The sequence below is a fragment of the Scyliorhinus canicula genome, chromosome 24 (assembly GCF_902713615.1).
Source record: "Scyliorhinus canicula chromosome 24, sScyCan1.1, whole genome shotgun sequence".
NCBI lineage: Eukaryota > Metazoa > Chordata > Chondrichthyes > Carcharhiniformes > Scyliorhinidae > Scyliorhinus > Scyliorhinus canicula.
This window is the reverse complement of record NC_052169.1, coordinates 3,084,959-3,105,801: the sequence shown is the minus strand read 5'-3', so window position 1 is coordinate 3,105,801 and position 20,843 is coordinate 3,084,959. Positions and strand designations below refer to the sequence as shown.

Here is a 20,843-nt window from a genome sequence, read left to right as displayed (position 1 = left end):
AGGATTTCTCTTGTCTATTTCCTCAGTTAATAAACTTTTCACTTCTGATCGTCATCCAGTTAATCTCCTGGGAGCTGTAACTATGGATGTTGGGCGAGGACTTGGCTGTAATAGTCTCTGCAGCCAAACTGCCTGTTCGGCTCATTGTTGAGATCCCCATCTGACGAATAGGCACTTGCAAAAGAGGATGACAAATGTCTTTGACGCACTACTCCAGGAAAGAGCCAGTGTTTGGGGGAAGGATGGATGAAAATCAATGATGAGGTTGTGTAAACAATTTCTTCCTAACAATTGTTTTCCTTTTAGCAGGATAGTTTTTCTGTGGAGGGGGAGGATCTGAAACATGACTTTGAGCGCTTACAGCTGGCGATGGAGATGGTTGGGTTCCTGCCTATGACTCGGAAAAGGTGAGATGAGATACCCGGACTATACTGAATGGATGTTTAATGCAGAGACAAAGTTATTCTGAATTATTATCGAATTTATGCATCAAATTATTAGACATGATGTAATGTTGTGGTTTTGACTGGAGTCCTTTGTTTGTAGAAAGCTGCCTCTCTATATGATCACTCCTAGTCCCAGGATCTATCCTTAGCCTGTGCTCAACTAAGCTCTCAGCCTGGATGCAGAAAGTTTGCCTCAATTAGGACAGTACATTAAACCATGGTGTTTTGGAGTGGAAAAAGATCTGTCATGATTTTTGATCCTGATTATCCATTGACTCTTGTTGAGACATGCACATGTGTGATGTTGCTTGAAAACACAATTAGCCTGAACCCTGATGATTCCAGTAACCTGCTGGCATTCTTAGCCAGTGACGTGGTGCAACGCTAGTGAAGTACAGGAGGGCTGCCAGCAAGAGAATCACATCAGGTGGCCCATTTGGATCAGTGTCGTGCACCAGGTCCTGCAGCATTGTCCTGCCTCAAACCAGATTGCCTCTGGACCCATACGTCCCTCTACCCGGTGTTCCAGGAGAAATTGCCCTTATTTCCGGCTGCAGAAAAGGAAGGAAACAGCAGCCTCTAGGCATCCGCAGCCACCAGCAGGAGCAAACAGCAAACACGATCTGCAGCGGTGAATTTCTCTCACAGCTAACAATGCCAATTCCTCATTAGCAATAGCTGTGAAGCTGGAGACTGAATCCAGTCACAGGGAATTAAAATGATCTTCAGCATCGAACCAAGAGTAGGGCTCTGTCCTGCGAGTTTTTGGTAGGACAGACAGACAGCAGCTGTAGTTTCCCCCTGCTATGGATGTGCACAATATTTGAAGATGGCTTGAAGGCCTCACAGACAAAAAGCCCCTCACCCACCCTCCCTGGCCTCGGGGGACTGCCGACCCTGCTGATGGGTGTTCCCTCCCCCCCCCCAAAAGCATTGGGTCACAGCTCCGGTGCCCTTGAGCTGTGTGGCCCGAAAATGGAAATGACTAAATGAGTACACGCCCGCGTGATTTCTTGCTGGGGAGCCAGTTAATTCCCAGGGGGCTGTTGCATTCAACTTCAATCTCGTTAATGAGATGAAAATAAATGCAAATGAGGGTTAATGATATGCTCACCATATTTGGCCGTGATCTGAAACTTGCTATCGGGAGCTGGCCGGTTAGATAGCGAGCTGATTCACGCCTGGTGCGAATCACGATTTTGGCCTTTCTTGCTATTTAACCGTGTGCCCGGATCACCCCCGTTATTTTAGGAAAGAGCCAGTGCTTTGGGCATTGTTGGACCTGCCCAGTGTTTTGTTCCTCTGAAATGGGTAGAATCTAATTGAGTTTTTTCTACAATGGGTTATCACCCGGATGATGAATTTGTGAATTAACTATGTTTTTGTCTTTAGAAGGGGAGGGGTGGGGAGGAGGAACGCAATTTGAATCCTTGCTGCAGGAGCGAAGGAGATGGAGTAATGTGGAAACAAAGCATATATATGAACTTTGGAGCAACTTGGATGAATTGTGTCCTTTTTTAGCACGCTGACTGCTAGTTGTCGGGATTCGGTTTTCAAGCTTGGTGCGCCAGATACGTTGTCTCAAAGTCTGCAAAGAATCATGAGCAGAAAAGAGTATATTACCGTTCTACTCCCATTGACAATGGAACTTATATATAGGCAAAGGGAAGTTGTGGCTTTGACATGTTGCAGATATGATACTGCAGTTGACGGTCGGTATTGAATCTATTTTGGTAGTATGTTGAAGATACTGGCTAGGTCGCGATGGGTCACAGAAATAAAAGCAGGTTTTGTTTACGTTGCATGTGTGCAAATTATTTTGGTCTGTTTTCGAACATTTCATGCTGACTTGGGGCGAATATGTAATGGATTTAAAACATATGGTGCTTTTTGAGAAGTAGTCTGAAATATCTGACACCAGGCGCTAAAGAATTCTATGCCATCTATCCTTTCCTTTCTTGAAGTAAACAATGGAGCCCTTCAATCTCTATCATTGTGCATATAACATTGGTAAATTTACAAGTGGACTACGAATTGAAGATATTTTCAACTTATTTTAAATTTAGTTTTGACCTAAATAATGGCAATTTTTAATTGATTAGGGCAGCACGGTGGTGCAGTGGTTAGCACTGCTGCATCATGGCGCCGAGGCCCCAGGTTCGATCCCGGCTCTGGGTCATTGTCCGTGTGGAGTTTGCACATTCTCCTCATGTCTGCGTGGGTTTCGCCCCCACAACCCAAAGATGTGCAGGGTAGGCGGATTGTCCACGCTAAATTGCCCCTTAATTGGAAAAGAAAATTGGATACTCTAAATTTATTTTTTTAAAATGTAACTGATCAAATTGGCACCACTACCTCTGGCGTACAAACAGAATTTTAGTTGGTGTGCAAACATGAGAAAAATAAAGTCTGAGGAAACGCTATTTACCCCAGTGAAGCTCAAGCTAACTCTCCAGATGTGTTTTTGAAAATAAATTTGGAGTACCCTATTATTTTTTTCCAATTAAGGGGCAATTTAACGTGGCCAATCCACCTGCACATCTTTGGGTTGTGGGAGTGAAACCCACAGACAGTGACCCGGGGTCGGGATTGAATCCGGGTCCTCGACGCCGTGAGGCAGCAGTGCCAACCACTGCGCCAATCTCAAGATGTGTTTGAGAGGTTTATTAATGCTGCATCCGTTATTCATTAAGTTATATTAAGCAATTGATGGATGAAGAGTGCATAGTAACTCGTGTATTTTCTGAAATGGTGACTGAAAGCTTTCCTGTCTAGTTCATGAAAAGGCTCCTGTTAGTTAGGCTGGGTTAAGAATTTTTTTTACCTAAAGGGTATCTTTAGGTACAATTGGGCAGTCACCATGAAAATGAATGGGAATTTTCTCAACCGTTGAATTTAATGTTTTCAATAATTTGCCCAATCATGAGATGCACTTTCTTCTCTCAGAAATATATATACACTCTACTGGAGTGAATTTGAAATTTCTATAAGAAGAGTCTTAGATGCAATGAAAATCTTTTTAATTTGTTCTGATTCCAGGATATTTTCTCTTCTGTCTGCGATTTTACACCTTGGGAATATAAAATACAAAAAGAAGACCTATCGAGATGACTCCGTTGACATCTGCAATCCTGAGGTGTTGCCCATTGTCTCGGAGCTTCTGGAGGTAGTGAAATTATTCATTTATTAACTCAGTGCTGCATCATAATCACTTTAATTCCTCAATAAAAATGAATCCTTTCTTTGAATGGAACTTCGAGGTAATTTAGTCCTGTTGGTACCATCCTAATTCCTGGTTTGGAAGAATCCAAAACTTAATATTCTGTGGATTACTTTCTCCCCTCTTAAATTTCAAATCCTAATTCATGGCAGGATTGAAAAAGAATTAGCAGCCCTCTATATTTATGTAGCACCTTTAACTTGGTAAAATGGTCCAACGTACTTCACAGGAGCATAATCGGACATTATTTTACATCAAGATATTGGGATAGATGACCAAAAGTGTGGTTAGAGGTATGTTTTAAGAAACGTCGAGAGGAGGAAAGGGAATTGGAGAGGCTTCAGGAGGGACTTCCGGAACTTTGGGGCCGTAGCAGCTGTAAAAATGGCTGCCGATTGTGGAGCCAATAAAACTGGGGATGGGCAAGAGGCCAGAAATAGAGGAGTGCAGATATGATACTATTCTGTGCTACATGCCTGTTTATCTCATGCCCCAGGAAGAAAATTGCTTTGTGCAGGGATTAAGAGTTAATGTAAGCTAAATGATTTTCATAATGTAGTGATTACAGTGCAACTGTTTTTGGCTAATTATTGATAGACAAGTTTTAACTCTGTTGTAATTTGGAGAAAAGAAACCTGAATTTACTGAATATGTCCTGAGCCATGATAAAACTACAGAAATTTGAGTTAAGGACTCAAAGCTATAATAATACCCAAGTATGATTAACATTAAAGTCCCTGTAACACCACTCACTTTGAAATGCACTGCTCTTTAATTAGGTTAAAGAAGAGACACTGTTTGAAGCACTGACTACCAGGAAGACTGTGACGGTCGGCGAGAGACTTATTCTGCCCTATAGACTATCTGAGGTAATATAAAATGCTGTGCATTGACGGGATGCAACATGTTACCTATTCTGTAATGGTGTTGTACGACAGATGGCCTATTGTTGGTGAAGGAAGAATCCAGAGCCAACTTTGGGATAGATTTATTCAGAGTGAAACATTACAGGTATATATCTCTTGACTCTGCTCTACCCTTGAATCCATAAGTGTCTCTTTGTACGTGCCTGTTGAACGTAACGATCCAATCAGTGCCCTGTATCTGTGTGTATTTAATTTCAATTGAAACGATTAACAAGGGGGGAATTGTTTATATTCTGACTCCGTAGTTCTCCAGTTTACCTCATATATGGTTATGAAACCCAAAATTTCAGCGTGCAGACTAACAAGAGTCAAAGGAAATTTGCTCTCTCAATATTTTCTCCAAAGTTGAGTTCAGATTGCTTAGCCAAAGATAGCAAAGTTCCCAATGAGGGAACTGTGTGAATGCAGTGTTACAATCCCTATAGACACTGACAATCTTTTAAAAAAGAGATACGAGTTTCCCTGACGCAAAGAATCACACGGCAAGATTTCATGTTTTGAGACTTTCACTGTAACAAATAAAATCAATGTCAACTAAACATTACATAGTAGGAAACTAGTCGGCAATTAATACACAACTACAGAAAAGCTAATTCCAATGAGCTACTAAGCACAATCGTAATCTCCACGCCACATTCACACATTACTACACCACATTCTCAGCAGAGATGTAGTCATGAATCTAAAGTCCCAACCAAAGGAACAGGTTCTTCCCGGAGTTGGAGGACAAATGTGAACGGTTCCAGAGAGGCCTGGCCAAACACGCCCTCATATTCTGGGCCTGTCCCAAACTTGTTGGGTTCAGGACACCCTACCCTGAGGCAATGTCCAAGGTTGTGAGGGTGGAACCGTGCCCAAAAGTGGCAATCTTCGGAGCAGCCATGGGGAAGGGGGCCGACACCCTAACTTTCGCTTCCCTAATCGCACGCAGGAGAATCCTGCTCGGCTGGCGATTGGCAGCACCACCCACAGCTGCAGACCGGCTGGCTGACCTGGCGGAATTTCTCCACTTGGAGAAGATCAAATACACTATCTGAAGGTTGGAGGAAGGCTTCCTTAAAGCGTGGGGACAATTTGTCGGCCTGTTCCAAGACTTGTTCGAGGCCAACGATTACCAGAAAGGAAGAAAATCCCCCAAACGCACGCACGCACGCACGCACGCACGCACACACACATTCACCAGGCTGACACGGCAGAAAACACAAAGGATAGAAGGGGGAGAGTGGAAGCGAGGGGTGGGGGGGGCACACCCCGAACAAACAGGGAGGGTATCTGGGGAGAGGGGGAGGAGCATAGCGCACCGAGACAGCTGATGACAAAATGTAAATAGACATGTACAATAACGAACACGAAATGCAACTATACAGAAAATCGAACATGCCAATACAAAATATTTATAAAAAAAGAATGTCAAGTCCCAAGCCTCCCGGCTTCAGCAAGATCACTTCTCCTTGCCCTTCCAGGGTAAATCTTCCAGTATCCATTTTAAAAGACAATCCTATCCCTTGATCTTCTGATCATAATCAAATGAACTTCCATTGGCAAGGCACCCTCTGGCGATTCTTTCGTCTTTAACTCTCCACAAACCTCAGCTCTTCGAAGAGGGAATCTGCCCTCACCTTGGGTCTGCTTGATGGTTCGCCCAAAAACAATCTTTTTCTTCTGCTTGGCACAGCAACACCAGTTTTCGGCTATCTTTCCCAAATCTATGTCTGACTGACTTAAGTCCTGTGAGTCTGTGTGCAGCATGACCAGGTGCCACCTCCTCTCTCCATTGAGTTTCTGCCTCCCTAGCAACCAGGTCACATGAATTTGTCTCTCAGGTGATTTAGCATCTGGCCATAACCCTCTCTCCAAGCTACTCCATTTTATGTTGAATTAAAGGAGACAGTTTAAAACATGACAGTCTTAAGTCCAGGGGTCATAACAGTGATTCCCATCCAAATACAAAACCCCTCTATGAATTCTCCTCTCTACAAGCAAAACAGTCTCAACTTGTCCAATCTTTTTACGTAAGTGAAGTTCCTAGTTCCTCGAACCATTCTGATTAATATTTTCTGAACTCTCTAGTGCCTTAACATCTTTACTAAAGTATGGTGCCAACAACTAGATGCAGTACTCCAGCTAAGGCTGAACCAGTGTTTTATAGAACTATAACATAACTTCTATTCTTTGGACACTGCCTCTATTAATAAAGCCTTGGATGCTTTATTATAACCACTCTCACAACCTGTCCTGCCACCTTCAATGATTTATGCACATATACAACCAGATCCTGCTGCTCTTGCACCCTCTTTAGAATTGTACCCTTTATTTTATATTGTCTGTCTTTTTTTCTACCGAAATAAATCACTCCCCACTTCTGTGTATTAATTTGGATGCGCCATCTGTCCTCCCATTCACCAAACTCTGTCCTTTTGAAGTTCTCCATTATCTTCCCCTCAGCTCACAGTGGTTCCAAATTTTGTACCTTCTGCAAACGTTGAAATTGCACCCTGTGCACTTCAGGTCTAGGTCATTAATATATATCAGGAAAAGCAGTGGTCCAACCATCAATCCCTGGGGAACTCTGCTATAAACATTCTTCCAGTCTGAGAACCATCTCGGTTTCTTGTCACTTGGCCAATTTTGTATCCATGTTGCTATTGTCCCTTTTATTCCAGAGCTCTAAGTTTGAACATAAGTCTGTCATGCCTTTTGCGAGTCCATGTACCCCACATTAACTGCACCCTCTTGTTACCTCATCAAAAAGACTCAAATTAGTTCAACAAGATTTTTTCTTAACACATCTGTGTTGGCTTTCCTTTATTACGCTGTGTTTTCTCAAGTGACTATTAGTATTTTCCCAAATTATTATTTCCAGAAGCTACAAGCAACTGAGGTTGAACTGACTGGCCAATAGTTGTTGAGCTTATCTTTACACCTTTTTTGAAGAAGAGTGTTGTATTATTTGCAATTCTCTGGTCCGCCAGCACCCTGTGTCTAAAGGAGACTAGAAAGTTATGGCCAGTAATTCTGCAGTTTCTACTCTCAGCTCCTCAGTATCCTTGGTGGCATCTCATCCGGTTCTGGTGTCTTATCAACTTTAAATACAGAACCACTACCTCCACTGCTTCAATTTTAAACCCTTCAGGCATCTGCGCTATCTCCTCTTTTACCTTGACATGCATAGTATCTTCTTCCTTGGTAAAGACCGATTTAACATCTCCGCTTTGCCCCTGTCTCCATGCGTAAATCCACTTTTTGGCCCCTAATTGGTCCTACTTCTCCTTTTACAACCCGTTTATTTTTATATGCCAACACAACACTTTGGGATTCCCTCTTCCGTTGGCTGTCGGTCTCTTCTCATTCTTTCTCTTTGCTTCTTTTATTTGCTTTTTCACTTTCTCTTTGAGCCTTCTGCATTCAGCCTGGTTTTCAGTTGTGTTACCCATTTGACATATGTCATGAACGCACTTTTTTTTCTTAATTTCTATTTTCCTTGTCATTCAGGAAGTTCCGGATTTGCTTTCCCCTTCATGGGACAATACCTTGTCTGCTTGAACCATCTCTTTTTTTTAAAGGCAGCCCATTATTCGGTTTCCATTTGCCTTGCCAATCTGGACTCCCAATTTATTTTGTTCAAGGTGGCTTTCCACCCGTGAATTAATCTTCCTCTGGAAAGGGACAAGAAACGATCCATAACCAACCTAAGCCTTCTGATGCAATGATTGCTGTCCCTAAATGTTCGTCCGCTTGGCCCACTATTCCCAAGGTGTACGTACTCAATTGCAGAATATTGCACTCCAGTGCTTTTATAGAACTTATAGATCGGCAACTCAACAATGCACATCTTCACCGGTAATGTTCAACCAACTCAGCTTCTCCAGCTCACTATCCTGAGCAACATTGCCTCCCACCAACTCCTTCAGCGCTGCCTCCATCTCCTTGCGCATCTCCTCCATGTGTTTGGCTCTCGAATGTCCAGCCATCACCTCGGTCAAAATCTCCACTGTGAGATGCGTGGCCCCAACACGTCCCAGCCTCCACCACCTTTCCTCTGCCGGGCCTCCCGCTCACTCCAAGGCGAACTTTTGTTCTCCCCCCCCCCCCCCCCCCCCCCCCCCCCCTTCTTCCCAGCGGCTTTTTTCTGGGTTTTTGACATTCCCCTTCTTCCTTATGTCTTCCTGCACTAGTTTATCCCAAAACTGCCCCTGGAACTGGGCATTAAACCCCAAAAACCAGAGCCTCGAGTAGGAGCCACCCAACGCGTGACTTCTACCTCCATTCCGTCTCAGGAAGTCCCACTTTTGCCTCATCTTAAATGGGTGATCTCAATTACTGCTGGCCTTTACATATACTTTCCCCTTCTCAATGCTCTGTTCTTTGGTGATTGATGAAATCTTAGTCCTGTGTCTTCCGGATTCCAGCTTCCTGCAGATTGCATGAATCAGTTTTGAAGCAGTTAGAACGTGCTCAATCAAATGAGACCATAGTATTGATGAAAAAGGTGGAAATATTAGAAACACAAGTTTTGACTAAGCAGGCTGTATTTTTTCATGGTTTGTATGGAAATATTAGTCAGTTCCAAGCTGGGATATACTAAGCCTGTCAGATGGAGAACAGCTGGGGGAAAATGGCACTGTTCCTTCCTGTCAATGCAGCAGCAGGAAAGGAATGCATATGGCTGGATTGCATTATACAGACCCTGCTATCACGTATTTCTGGCTCCTCTGTGAGGTGTTTGAGATTTGACGGCGTACAGTCTGTTTGACTTCATAAGCAAGGCCTGCTCTGACTTGGAAGTTTTGTGAACTGTGAGAAGGATAATCTTAGACTTCAAGAGGACACTTCATGACAGGCTGGTGGTGTGGGAGGACACTTCCTCTACTCGACTTAAAGGTAAATGTCCATTAAATATCCATGGATCAAAAATAATAACGACAGGGTGACACAGTGGTGCAGTGGTTAGCACTGCTGCCTCACGGCGCCGAGGACCCGGGTTCGATCCCGACCCCGGGTCACCGTTCGCGTGGTGTTTGCACATTCTCCCCGTGTCTACGTGGGTCTCACCCCTACAACCCAAAGATGTGCAGGTTAGGTGGCCAATCCACCTACTCTGCACATCTTTGGGTTGTCGTGGTGAAACCCACACAGACACGGGGAGAATGTGCAAACTCCACACGGATAGTGACCGGGATCGAATCCGGGTCCTTGGCGCCGTGAGGCAGCAGTGCTAACCACTGCACCACCGTGCTGCCCTTTAATGAACTATGCTAACAGCAAAAATCATGAACTGTGAATAAGCTGCTGTACAAGCATTCTGGCTGCAGGGACCTATTCCAGGTCACACGGTAAGCTCTCCGATGGTAGATACATTCAAGAATTTTAAAATAAGCTGATTTAGGAACTATTCATGGTATTTTCAAGGGCTACCATGTTTTAAGAATTTTGCCCATCGATAATTGTTAATTTGCTTATGTTGTAGGCGGTAACTGTACGTGACTCGATGGCAAAGTCACTGTACAGTGCCCTGTTTGACTGGATAGTTTTCCGAATCAATCACGCACTTCTCAACAACCGGGACCTGGAGGAACACAAGAAGGTGAGCCAGATGAAACAAATTTGACAGACCATTCCTCAACGAACAGTTTGACCAGATCAACACTGAGATTCGTGTATGTAAATTGCAAGGCCATAGCAAAAATTAACTTTTTCAATGTGTTTGCCTCACTCTACACATTCTCTGTTAGCTTGGCCTCGTGGGTATCACCAGTAATAAGTGTATGCCTCAGGATAGTTTGGAATGTTTGTTTTCTCTTGTAGCGTAGTGCTGAGCACTGTTGAGGTCACCATGCAAGGAACTCTGTCACAGAACCTTTATCATATTGCATGGTTGTATCAACAGCATACAACAATAGAATACTGTGTTGTATGAATAGCATTCTTGAACACCAACCCTCAAAATAGGAGGTGTGGGACTCTACTTGGATAGATTTTGAGAAGCTGAGGCTGTTCTCCTTGGGGGACAGGTAAGTTGAGAGGAGATTTGATAAGTGTGTGTTCAAAATTACGAGGGGCTTGACCAAGAGTAGATGGGGAAAAACTGTTCCCTTTGGCAGAGAATGACAAACCAGAGGCCACTTGGGAGCTTGGGTGGTTTTTGCACAGTGAGTACTTAAAACCTGGAATGTGCTGCGTGAAAAGGTGGTGAAGGCAGATTTAATGATACCTTTTAAATTGGAATTGGACCTGAGAGAAAGATATGTAAGGCAATGGGGAAAGGAAGGGAGAGTGGGACAAGCTAAGTTATTCTTGCGGAGAGGGCTCACTGGTTTGTAAGCAGGAATGGTAACTTGACTGACCTTTTCCATCCTCAAACCCAAGTGCGCTCAGTACAGTCTCTCTCATGAGTTGATGGAGGCGAGCTGATAACTCAAACCAGGGAATGAGACCTGAATCTTCCTAATCGATTGGTGTCACAATATTTTGTGTCGTCCTTTTATCCATAGACCATTTGAAAAGTGCAAAGACCAGCAACTTTGCAATAATATATGATTCTTCCATTTGTAGATTCTCTCCATCGGTGTACTTGATATCTTTGGCTTTGAGGACTATGAGAACAACAGCTTCGAACAGTTCTGTATCAACTTTGCAAATGAGCGGCTTCAGCACTACTTCAATCAACACATCTTCAAAATGGAGCAGGTTAAAAAAAAAAAAGTTCTTGGTTCCGTGTGTTATCTTCCAAAGGGGACAGTCATTATATAGTAATGCGACAGGAGTTTATCTTAAATTATAAATAGGTTGACTCTATTCTTTGCACTTAAGTGGTATTATTGCATGCTGTGCGAAGAATTGGTGAGGAAGCAACAACTATTAGAATGGTCTTCGGCAATTTACCCTGACCCATTTTGCCGTCCTCTTTTTTTCCCCACTACACTGATAACCATGACCACAGTTCACAAGTAAAATGCTTTGGGACATCTGAAAGATGCTACAAAAATGCAACTCTTGTTCTTAATTTTTTTCCCTCCGCGCCCTGCTTTCTTTCTCTCCCACCCTGCTTTCAACTTGCCATAATATTTAGTATTTCATTCGTGTTTTTTTATAACTTCATCCATTGTAGGTGCTGTGCTTTGGAACCCACAAATTTGTCGCTGTTCTTTATAATTATTATTTCTTTTTTTTTAACCAAAATGCATCATTTCACATTTGCTGATATTGAATTCCATCTGCCATCTTGCCCATTCCCTTATCTTGCAGCTTCCTTCTCTTCTGGTTATTTATTATGCCTCCTATTTTAGTATCCTCTCCCAATTTAGTCACCATTCCGTCCAACCCCATATGCAAATCTTTGATGTATGCAGTGTATAGAAGCAGACCCAAGCAGAACCTTACAAGACAATGTTTACAACCACTCGGAGCTACCTTAATTCTGTTCTAACAATTTTCAATTTAATTATTTACCTTTACCCAATGCCATTTATCTTGATCTTTGTATCTGTCACCTGTATGGAATCTTCTGAGTCCACATACACTACATGCACTGCCTTCCTCCATGCTCCATTTCTGTCATCTCCCTAAAGTACTCGAACAAATGCATCAAGCACAGTTTTCTCTTTTCAAATGTCTGTTGACTTGTCAAATTATCTTCTCTTCAACTAGATATTTAGTCATTTTATCTTTAATAGAGATTCCCTAATAAAATTCACCAATCAATTAATTCACTTACCTGTAATTACATGAATTAGCTGTGCCTCCCTTTTTGAATATGCGACTACAATTGCCATTGTTCGGCATATATCCACTCTTAAATACTCAGACAGAACTCTGAAACATCGTTTATATGGCCACTGCTATTTCCCTCAGGATTTTTAAATGTATCCCATCAGCCTACCAATTAGACATCCTTTACCTAAATTAATATCTCTAGTACTTTACTTTCTAAAAAAAACTCCTCTCTCTTCTAACCAGTTCAGAATGTGTCTTAGTGCAATAGTGCAGAGGAAGCTTTATTTTGTATCTTGCCTGTGCTGCACTTCACTTGGAAGATGGGCGGCGCAGTAGCACAGTGGCTAGCACTGTTGCTTCACAACGCCATGGTTCTGGGTTCGATTCCCGGCTTGGGTCACTGTCTGTGCGGAGTCTGCACGTTCTCCCCCGTGTCTGCGTGGGCTTCCTCCGGGTGCTCCGGTTTCCTCCCACAAGTCCCGAAAGACGTGCTGTTGGGTGAATTAGACATTCTGAATTCTCCCTCTGTGTACCCGAACAGAGGCCGGAGTGTGGCGACGAGGGAATTTTCACAGTAACCTCATTGCAGTGTTAATGTAGGCCTGCTTGTGACACTAATAGAGATTATTATTAAAATAGATCGATGCTGACAATGTATGGCTGAATATAACAAATATAATTAATATATTATAATGTGGGGAAAATGTGAACTTGTCCTCTTGGGCAGGAGGAAGAGAAAAACAGCATGCTATTTAAATGGGGAGCAATTGCAAAACTGGGTGGTACAGAGGATCTAGAAGGATGCATAAATCGCAAAGAATTGGAATGCAGGTACAAGTGATTAAGAAGGCAAATAGACTGCTGACATTTATTTCAGAGGAATGGAATGTAAGAGCTGGCGAGTTTTAATGCATCTCTACAGGATCTTGGTGACACTACATCTGGAATACTGTGCTCCGTTTTGGTCTCCTTATTTGACAAAAAGATATAATTGCTTTGGAAGCAGTGCAGAGAAGGTTCACTCAATTCATTTTTGGGATGAGGGCTCATCTTCTGAAGAATGGTTGAGCAGGTTGAGTTTATACCCATTGGTGTTTAGAAGAATAAGAGGTGATCTTATTGACACACTTACGATCCTGAGGGGACTTGATAGGGTATATACTGGGAGGATGTTTCCACTTGTGGGAGAAACTAGAATAACAATCTTTATTATTGTCACAAGTAGGCTTACATTAATATTGTGGACCTTTTGTTGCCCTATTATGTATTTTCTTTTTCTTTTTTTCTTTTTTCATGTACTAAATGATCTGTTTGAGCTGCTCGCAGAAAAATACCTTTCACTGTACCTCGGTACACGTGACAATAAACAAATCCAATCCAATCCAATGAAGTTACTGTGAAAATCTCCTCATCACCAAATTCGGGTGCACAGAGGGAAAATTCAGAATGCCCAATTCACTTAACAGACCGTCTTTCGGGACTTTTGGGAGGAAACCCACGCAGACACTGGGAGAACGTGCAGATTCCGCACAGATAGTGACCCAAGCCGGGAACGTAGATCCTGGTGTTGTGAAGCAAAAGTGCTAACCACTGTGCTACCGTGCCACCCACACTTTATGACATGGTTTAAGAATAAGAGATCACTGTTTTAAGATGGAGACGAGGGGAATTTTTTTCTGTGATGGGGTATGGTCTGTGGAATTTTCTTCCCCAGAAAACAGTGGAGGCTGAGTCATTGAATTCATTCAAGGCCGAGTCAGACCGATTTTTAATTGCCGAGGGAAACAATGATTTTGGGGGGCAGACAGCAAAGTGGAATTGAGACCACAACCAGAATCAGCTATTATCTTGCTCCTTAGTCCTGTGTTCCTGCTTACTGGTTTAGCACAGTGGGCAAAACAGCTGGCTTGTAATGCAGAACAAGGCCAGCAGCGCGGGTTCAATTCCCGTACCAGCCTCCCCGAACAGGCGCCGGAATGTGACGACTAGGGGCTTTTCACAGTAACTTCATTTAAGCCTACTTGTGACAAGCGATTATTCTTATTAACTTTCCTCACCTGAATGAGCAGAAAATTCCTATTTTTTGATCCATTTATCAAAGGTCATGTTTTTCATATTGGATGGGGAGGAAATTTCCTTGAAGTGGCTGGCTAAATCTAAATCATTGGCGAAAATGCTTCTTTCTAAAACGTGAAACTGAGATCAGCCTTTATTTTCTAATCGAGACTTCCTGTATATGCGTTTTTTTCCAACTGGCAGTTTGCTCGTGATTTAATTCAAATCTTACGCCGAAATCTTGGCAAAATCCTAATGCAGTTTGCATTGCTGAGATTCAGTTACAAATTGCTTTTAGCGTTTTAAAGACAGTCCTGTTAAAACATCAAGATTCCATCAGGTTTCGGATTCTTTGGTGCAGCGTGAACATCCATTTTGGTTGTAAATGGGCGCTCTGACTACTAGCTGACCACTGAATAACTGTAATCAAATGTAGGAGCAGTACAACTACAGTTTTGTAATTACTGACTTTTAAAATAATGCTGTGCATATTAGTGAACGTAGTTATCATTTCACACACTTCCCTCCATGTGTTTCACTGTATTTCCCATTGCGTACACAGGTAATGCCCCTTTTCACAGCGTGAACATTAATTTGTGTATATTTGCAAAATTGAGATTAGATTTAGTACTTTATGAAATACCCAACTTCAATTTTGCAACGGACGAAAAATAGCCAGCCTGCCTTGCGTTCTCTGTCACTTGACTGCGATGTGTAAGCTGTGTGCTATTGACTGCAGGCAGCCGCTTTAAATAAACATTACAACTTGATACTGGTACAAAGTTATTTTGGTCACTAATCAGTGTTTGGATACTAGCACTTTTAAAACCTGGTGACTCTGTGCCAAAACGTTCCAACAAAATTGTTTTCCTTCAGTAATCGTTTCTCTCTGTGTTCACATATCAATAAGTGATTTCATGTTAGGTAATGCCGCTGCAAGCTGTTGCATACAGAGAAGACCTGACATTTTAAGATCTGTATTTGTTTTCCCATTGGCTGCTTTTTTATATTCTAAATTTACAAAAAACCCTTCTGTCTGTCCTCGTCAGCCAGTTCCGACCTGTAGCCTAGTCCTGCTAACCAATCTGAATGAATTCATTCATCAGGCGACTCTGCATGAGGTCCAGTCATTCACTCCTTAATTAGATTATCAAACAGACATGCCCACAGTTTGCAAATTTGAAAGTCTTGAGCTGCAGCTAATTTATAAGCACTCCTGCGAGAATCTTTGATGTTTCTTATGCTTATGTTTCTTATTATTGAAAATGCCTCTGATTTTGTTTCCTAGTAACACGTTGTATATTGCCTCATTGAACCAAAAAGTGGGTAACTTCCTCAGTGGTTTGTTGGAAAATGCAACATCGGGGTCACGATTTTACTAAATGCGAACCAAGTCCCATTGTGAACGCATTTAGCCGCGTGATCCCCTGTGCTTGCAGCGCCAAGAAACACGAGGCTGTAAAACACAACTCGCGTTTGATAAGGGGCCTGAACGGGGAGTGTGCACCCAAGGCTGCACGTGGCCCCGTTTTGTACACTGAGGAACTCCACTCACTGGGTCTCCTCAGTGTAGCAATGGCGCCCGATCTCCAAAGCCCCCCAATGCGACCACACCCCCTCCCCTGGCCTGGCACTATGTGAGGGTCCCTAAAATCCCTGCAGGGCATCCCCGACCCAAACTCACCTGCACAACAAATGCCAGCTTGGCATGTTGACAGTGCCAACCTGGCACCCTAACAGTGGTGCTGCCAGGCTGGCAGTTTCAAGGTGCCTAGGCGCCACAGCAGTGCGAGGGTACCACCCTACCCAAAGGACATGCACCTGGGGGCCTTGCATCCCCTGGAAAAACCCCACCTGTGACCTTTCGTCTGATCCCAGTTTGTGGAGACCAGTACTGATTGGTGCTCGCCCGAACTCCGAGGTGAGCGAGATAGATCCCCAGGCCTCTGGTAACTCCAGAATCTGCACATTAAAGTGAAATGAGCTGTCTCGCTCTAATATGAAGATTTGCTGACAAGTGATCCCACCCACAGTGGGCGATCTGGATAAATACCAGCCTTATCGGCCAGACTGCGCCACGGTGAGCTGCTTTTCGGGCACACCATGACCATTAAATCGCCCCCTGTTGTACTGAATCCTACATGTGCGAACATTCGAGTAATGATCTCTGGTCTGAGCCGTGATAGCTGACCTCCGACTAAGGGCATCAACATGGACGATACCATTTATGTTATCATCCCTGGACTATGGAGAAGGAAAGTTAGACATTTGCATTCTGGATGTCTACCCATTGATTCCTACTATGTGAAGGTTTGTAGATATGCGAGGGTAGAAATGGAATCACTGCCCTGATTTGTGAATTGGTTTCAAACCATCAATTTACTGATTTATGCATAAAAATATGGGTCTCGGTGTGATACTACAAATTACCTATGGGATCTATCCCATAGTACCTTCAGGAGCAGAGGGGAGAAGCTGTAAGCAGCTAATTCAAAAAAGGCCAGAGATTCAACCTAGCACTGTACTGGTTTGTCTTTTTTTAAATTAAGGGGTAATTTAGCGTGGCCAATCCACCAACCCTGCACATCTTTGGGTTGTGGGGGTGGGACCCACGCAGACACGGGGGGGAATGTGCAAACTTCACATGGTCAGTGACCCGGGGCGGGAATTGAACTCGGTCCTCAGTGCCGTGAGACAGTAGTGCTAACCACTGCGCCACCGTGCCGCCTCTGCCTTACTGGTTTGTCTGACACAGTAACAGTGCATGGTGTACTTTTATCTAAATTGTTTTCTTGTGCTGTGACTTTAAAATATTGGGTTAGAGTGCAGTTTATCAACTTTAAATATTCACCTCATGAAGTAGTACAGTTAAGTATATGGCCTAGATGAAATGGCAGCATTTCTGGAAGTGAGTGCAGCAGTTACATTACTTTCAAAAGGTGTTGTCACCCAAATTGCCCTGCAGTGATTGATGTTGGCTTCAAACATGGTGAGCTATTTGCGTGATCAGTCAAAAGCCTGTTGCTGCTTGTTCCAAGGTAGGAAACAGGTTTAAATATGAACAGACTGTGTTCTCTCTGTTTTCAGCTATGGTTACTTTGTGTTTCTGACAAGGTGTCATTCACATCTGTGCTACCCCAGAACCTAATGAATACATCATTTCAAGTCAAAAGATTTTCTCTTAATTCTGATTTACACATCTCTAAGCGGCAGGGGTAGCAGGCGGTGAAGGTAAGCATGCAGGGGTAGCAGGCGGTGAAGGTAAGCATGCAGGGGCAGCAGGCGGTGAAGGTAAGCATGCAGGGGTAGCAGGCGGTGAAGGTAAACATGCAGGGGCAGCAGGCGGTGAAGGTAAGCATGCAGGGGCAGCAGGCGGTGAAGGTAAGCATGCAGCGGCAGCAGGCGGTGAAGGTAAGCATGCAGGGGCAGCAGGCGGTGAAGGTAAGCATGCAGGGGCAGCAGGCGGTGAAGGTAAGCATGCAGGGGTAGCAGGCGGTGAAGGTAAACATGCAGGGGCAGCAGGCGGTGAAGGTAAGCATGCAGGGGCAGCAGGCGGTGAAGGTAAGCATGCAGGGGTAGCAGGCGGTGAAGGTAAGCATGCAGCGGCAGCAGGCGGTGAAGGTAAACATGCAGGGGCAGCAGGCGGTGAAGGTAAGCATGCAGGGGCAGCAGGCGGTGAAGGTAAACATGCAGGGGTAGCAGGCGGTGAAGGTAAGCATGCAGGGGCAGCAGGCGGTGAAGGTAAGCATGCAGGGGTAGCAGGCGGTGAAGGTAAGCATGCAGGGGCAGCAGGCGGTGAAGGTAAGCATGCAGCGGCAGCAGGCGGTGAAGGTAAGCATGCAGGGGTAGCAGGCGGTGAAGGTAAGCATGCAGGGGTAGCAGGCGGTGAAGGTAAGCATGCAGCGGCAGCAGGCGGTGAAGGTAAGCATGCAGGGGCAGCAGCCTTCATAGTGACAGGATTCGAGTACAAGAGCAGGGATGTCTTGCTGCAGTCATAAATTGGTGAGCACAGTAATAAGTCTTACAACACCAGGTTAAAGTCCAACAGGTTTGTTTCAAATCACTAGCTTTCGGAGCGCAGTTCCTTCCTCAGGTGAATCAAGAGGTGGGTTCCAGAAACACATATATAATATATATGTATATAGACAAAGTCACAGATGCAAAACAATGCTTTTAATGTGAGCATGTACAGGTAATTAAATCTTTACAGATCCAGAGATAGGGGTAACCCCAGGTTAAAGAGGTGTGAATTGTCTCAAGCCAGGACAGTTGGTAGGATTTCGCAAGCACAGGCCAGATGGTGGGGGATGAATGTAATGCGACATGAATACAAGGTCCCAGTTGAGGCCGTAGTCGTGCGTGTGGAACTTGGCTACAAGTTTCTGCTCGGCGATTTTGTGTTGTCGCACGTCCTGAAGGCCGCCTTGGAGAACGCTTACCCGTAAATCAGAGGCTGAATGCCCTTGACTGCTGATGTATTCCCTGACTGGAAGGCTACATTCCTGCCTGGCGATTGTCGCGCGATGTCCGTTCATCCGTTGACACAGCGTCTGCATGGTCTCGCCAATGTACCACGCTGTCAGACTACACCCTTTAACCAGATGAAATCGAAGTCCTCAGTAGACAGCTCAATTTCTGCACCGCCACCAAAATGGACCCCATCAGTCTCACGGCAGACACGGAGGAGCCCAGCTTCTGTCGCGACTAGACGGACTACCTACAGAAACTCAGCACCTATGGCCCAGTTGAACCAAAAACATCCCTCGTCACAATGGACGTCTCGGCACTCTACACCAGCAGCCCCCATGACGACAACATTGCTGCAACAGCCTCAGTATTCAACATTGACAACTGCCAATCTCCAGATGCAATTCTGCAACTCATCCGCTTCATTCTGGATCACAACATCTTCACCGTCGACAACAAGTTCTTCATCCAGACACACGGAAGAGCCATGGGGACCAAATTCGCATCTCGTTATGCCAACACCTTCATGCACAAGTTTGAACAAGGCCTCCTCACTGCACAGGACCTTTAACCGACGTTACACACCAGATATATCGATAAAAAAATTTCCTCTGGACCTATAGCGAAGATTCACTAAACCGACTACACAATGACATCAATACGTTCCATCCCACTATCCGACAACTCTCCAAAATCGGTTGCATTCTTGGACACACTCATTTACATCAAGGCTTTGCTTTACCACAAGCCCACGGATAACCTCACGATGCTTCACTTCTGCTTCCACCCTAAACACATTAAAGAAGCTATCCCCTATGGACTAGCCCTTCGTATATACAGGATCTGCTCAGACGAGGAGGAGCGTAACAGACATCTACAGATGCTGAAAGATGCCCTCGTACGAATAGGATATGGCGCTCGACTCATCGATCGACAGTTCCAACGCACCAAAATCCTCAGAAAACAAACAGGGGACACAACCGACAGAGTACCCTTCGTCGTCCAGTACTTCCCTGGAGCGGAGAAACTGCGACATCTTCGCAGCCTTCAACACATCATCGATGAAGATGAACATCTTGCCAAGGTCATCCTCACACCCCCACTACTTGCCTTCAAACAACCGCGCAACCTCAAACAAACCATTGTTTGCAGCAAACTGCGACCATGACACCACACAACCCTGCCATGGCAATCTCTGCAAAACGTGCCAGATCATTGACATGGGTACACTATTACACGTAAGAATACCATCCACATGGTACGCAGTACATACTCGTGTAACTCAGCCAACGTTGTCTACCTCATATGCTGCAGGAAAGGCTGTCCTGAAGCGTTGGTACGTTGGCGAGACCATGCAGACACTGCGTCAACGGATGAACAGACATCGTGCGATAATCGCCAGGCAGGAATGTACCCTTCCAGTCGGGGAATACATCAGCAGTCAAGGGCATTCAGCCTCTGATTTCCGGGTAAGCTTTCTCCAAGGCCTTCAGGAGGCGCGGCAACGCAAAATTGCCGAGCAGAAACGTATAGCCAAGTTGCACGCACATGAGTATAGCCTCAACCAGGACCTTGGATTCATGTCGCATTACATTCATCCCCCACCATCTGGCCTGGACTTGCGAAATCCTACCAACTGTCCTGGTTTGAGACAATTCACACCTGGGGTTACCCCTATCTCTGGATCTGTAAAGACTTAATTACCTGTAAATGCTCGCATTCAAAGCATTGTTTTGCATCTTTAACTTTGTCTTTATATATGTTTTGAAACATACCTCTTGATTCACCTGAGGAAGGAGCAGTGCTCCGAAAGCGAGTGATTTGAAACAAACCTGTTGGACTTTGACCTGGTGTTGTAAGACGTCTTACTGTGCTCACCCCAGACCAACGCCGGCCTCTCCACATCATAAATTGGTGTGACCACACCTGGAATATTGTGTGCAGTTTTGCTCCTTGTCTGAGGTAGAATGTTCTTGCTATGGAGGGAGTGCAGAGAAGGTTTACCACACTGGTTCC

The 20,843-nt window shown here is 44.4% G+C and overlaps 1 protein-coding gene across 7 annotated transcripts in view; it reads left to right on the top strand.

The window, feature by feature from the left end:
* The window catches only part of myo9aa (myosin IXAa), a 251,246-nt gene that overhangs the window by 113,661 nt on the left and 116,742 nt on the right, over positions 1-20,843 (top strand). For 5 of the 7 annotated variants that reach the window (XM_038784179.1, XM_038784180.1, XM_038784177.1 and 2 more), the window contains exons 6-10: positions 307-407; positions 3,486-3,612; positions 4,446-4,535; positions 10,060-10,176; positions 11,145-11,279. In XM_038784179.1, coding sequence (XP_038640107.1) covers positions 307-407; positions 3,486-3,612; positions 4,446-4,535; positions 10,060-10,176; positions 11,145-11,279 — 570 coding nt within the window. The remainder of the gene's footprint in view (positions 1-306; positions 408-3,485; positions 3,613-4,445; positions 4,536-10,059; positions 10,177-11,144; positions 11,280-20,843) is intronic. The other 2 variants (XM_038784181.1, XM_038784176.1) reach the window with 1 other exon arrangement.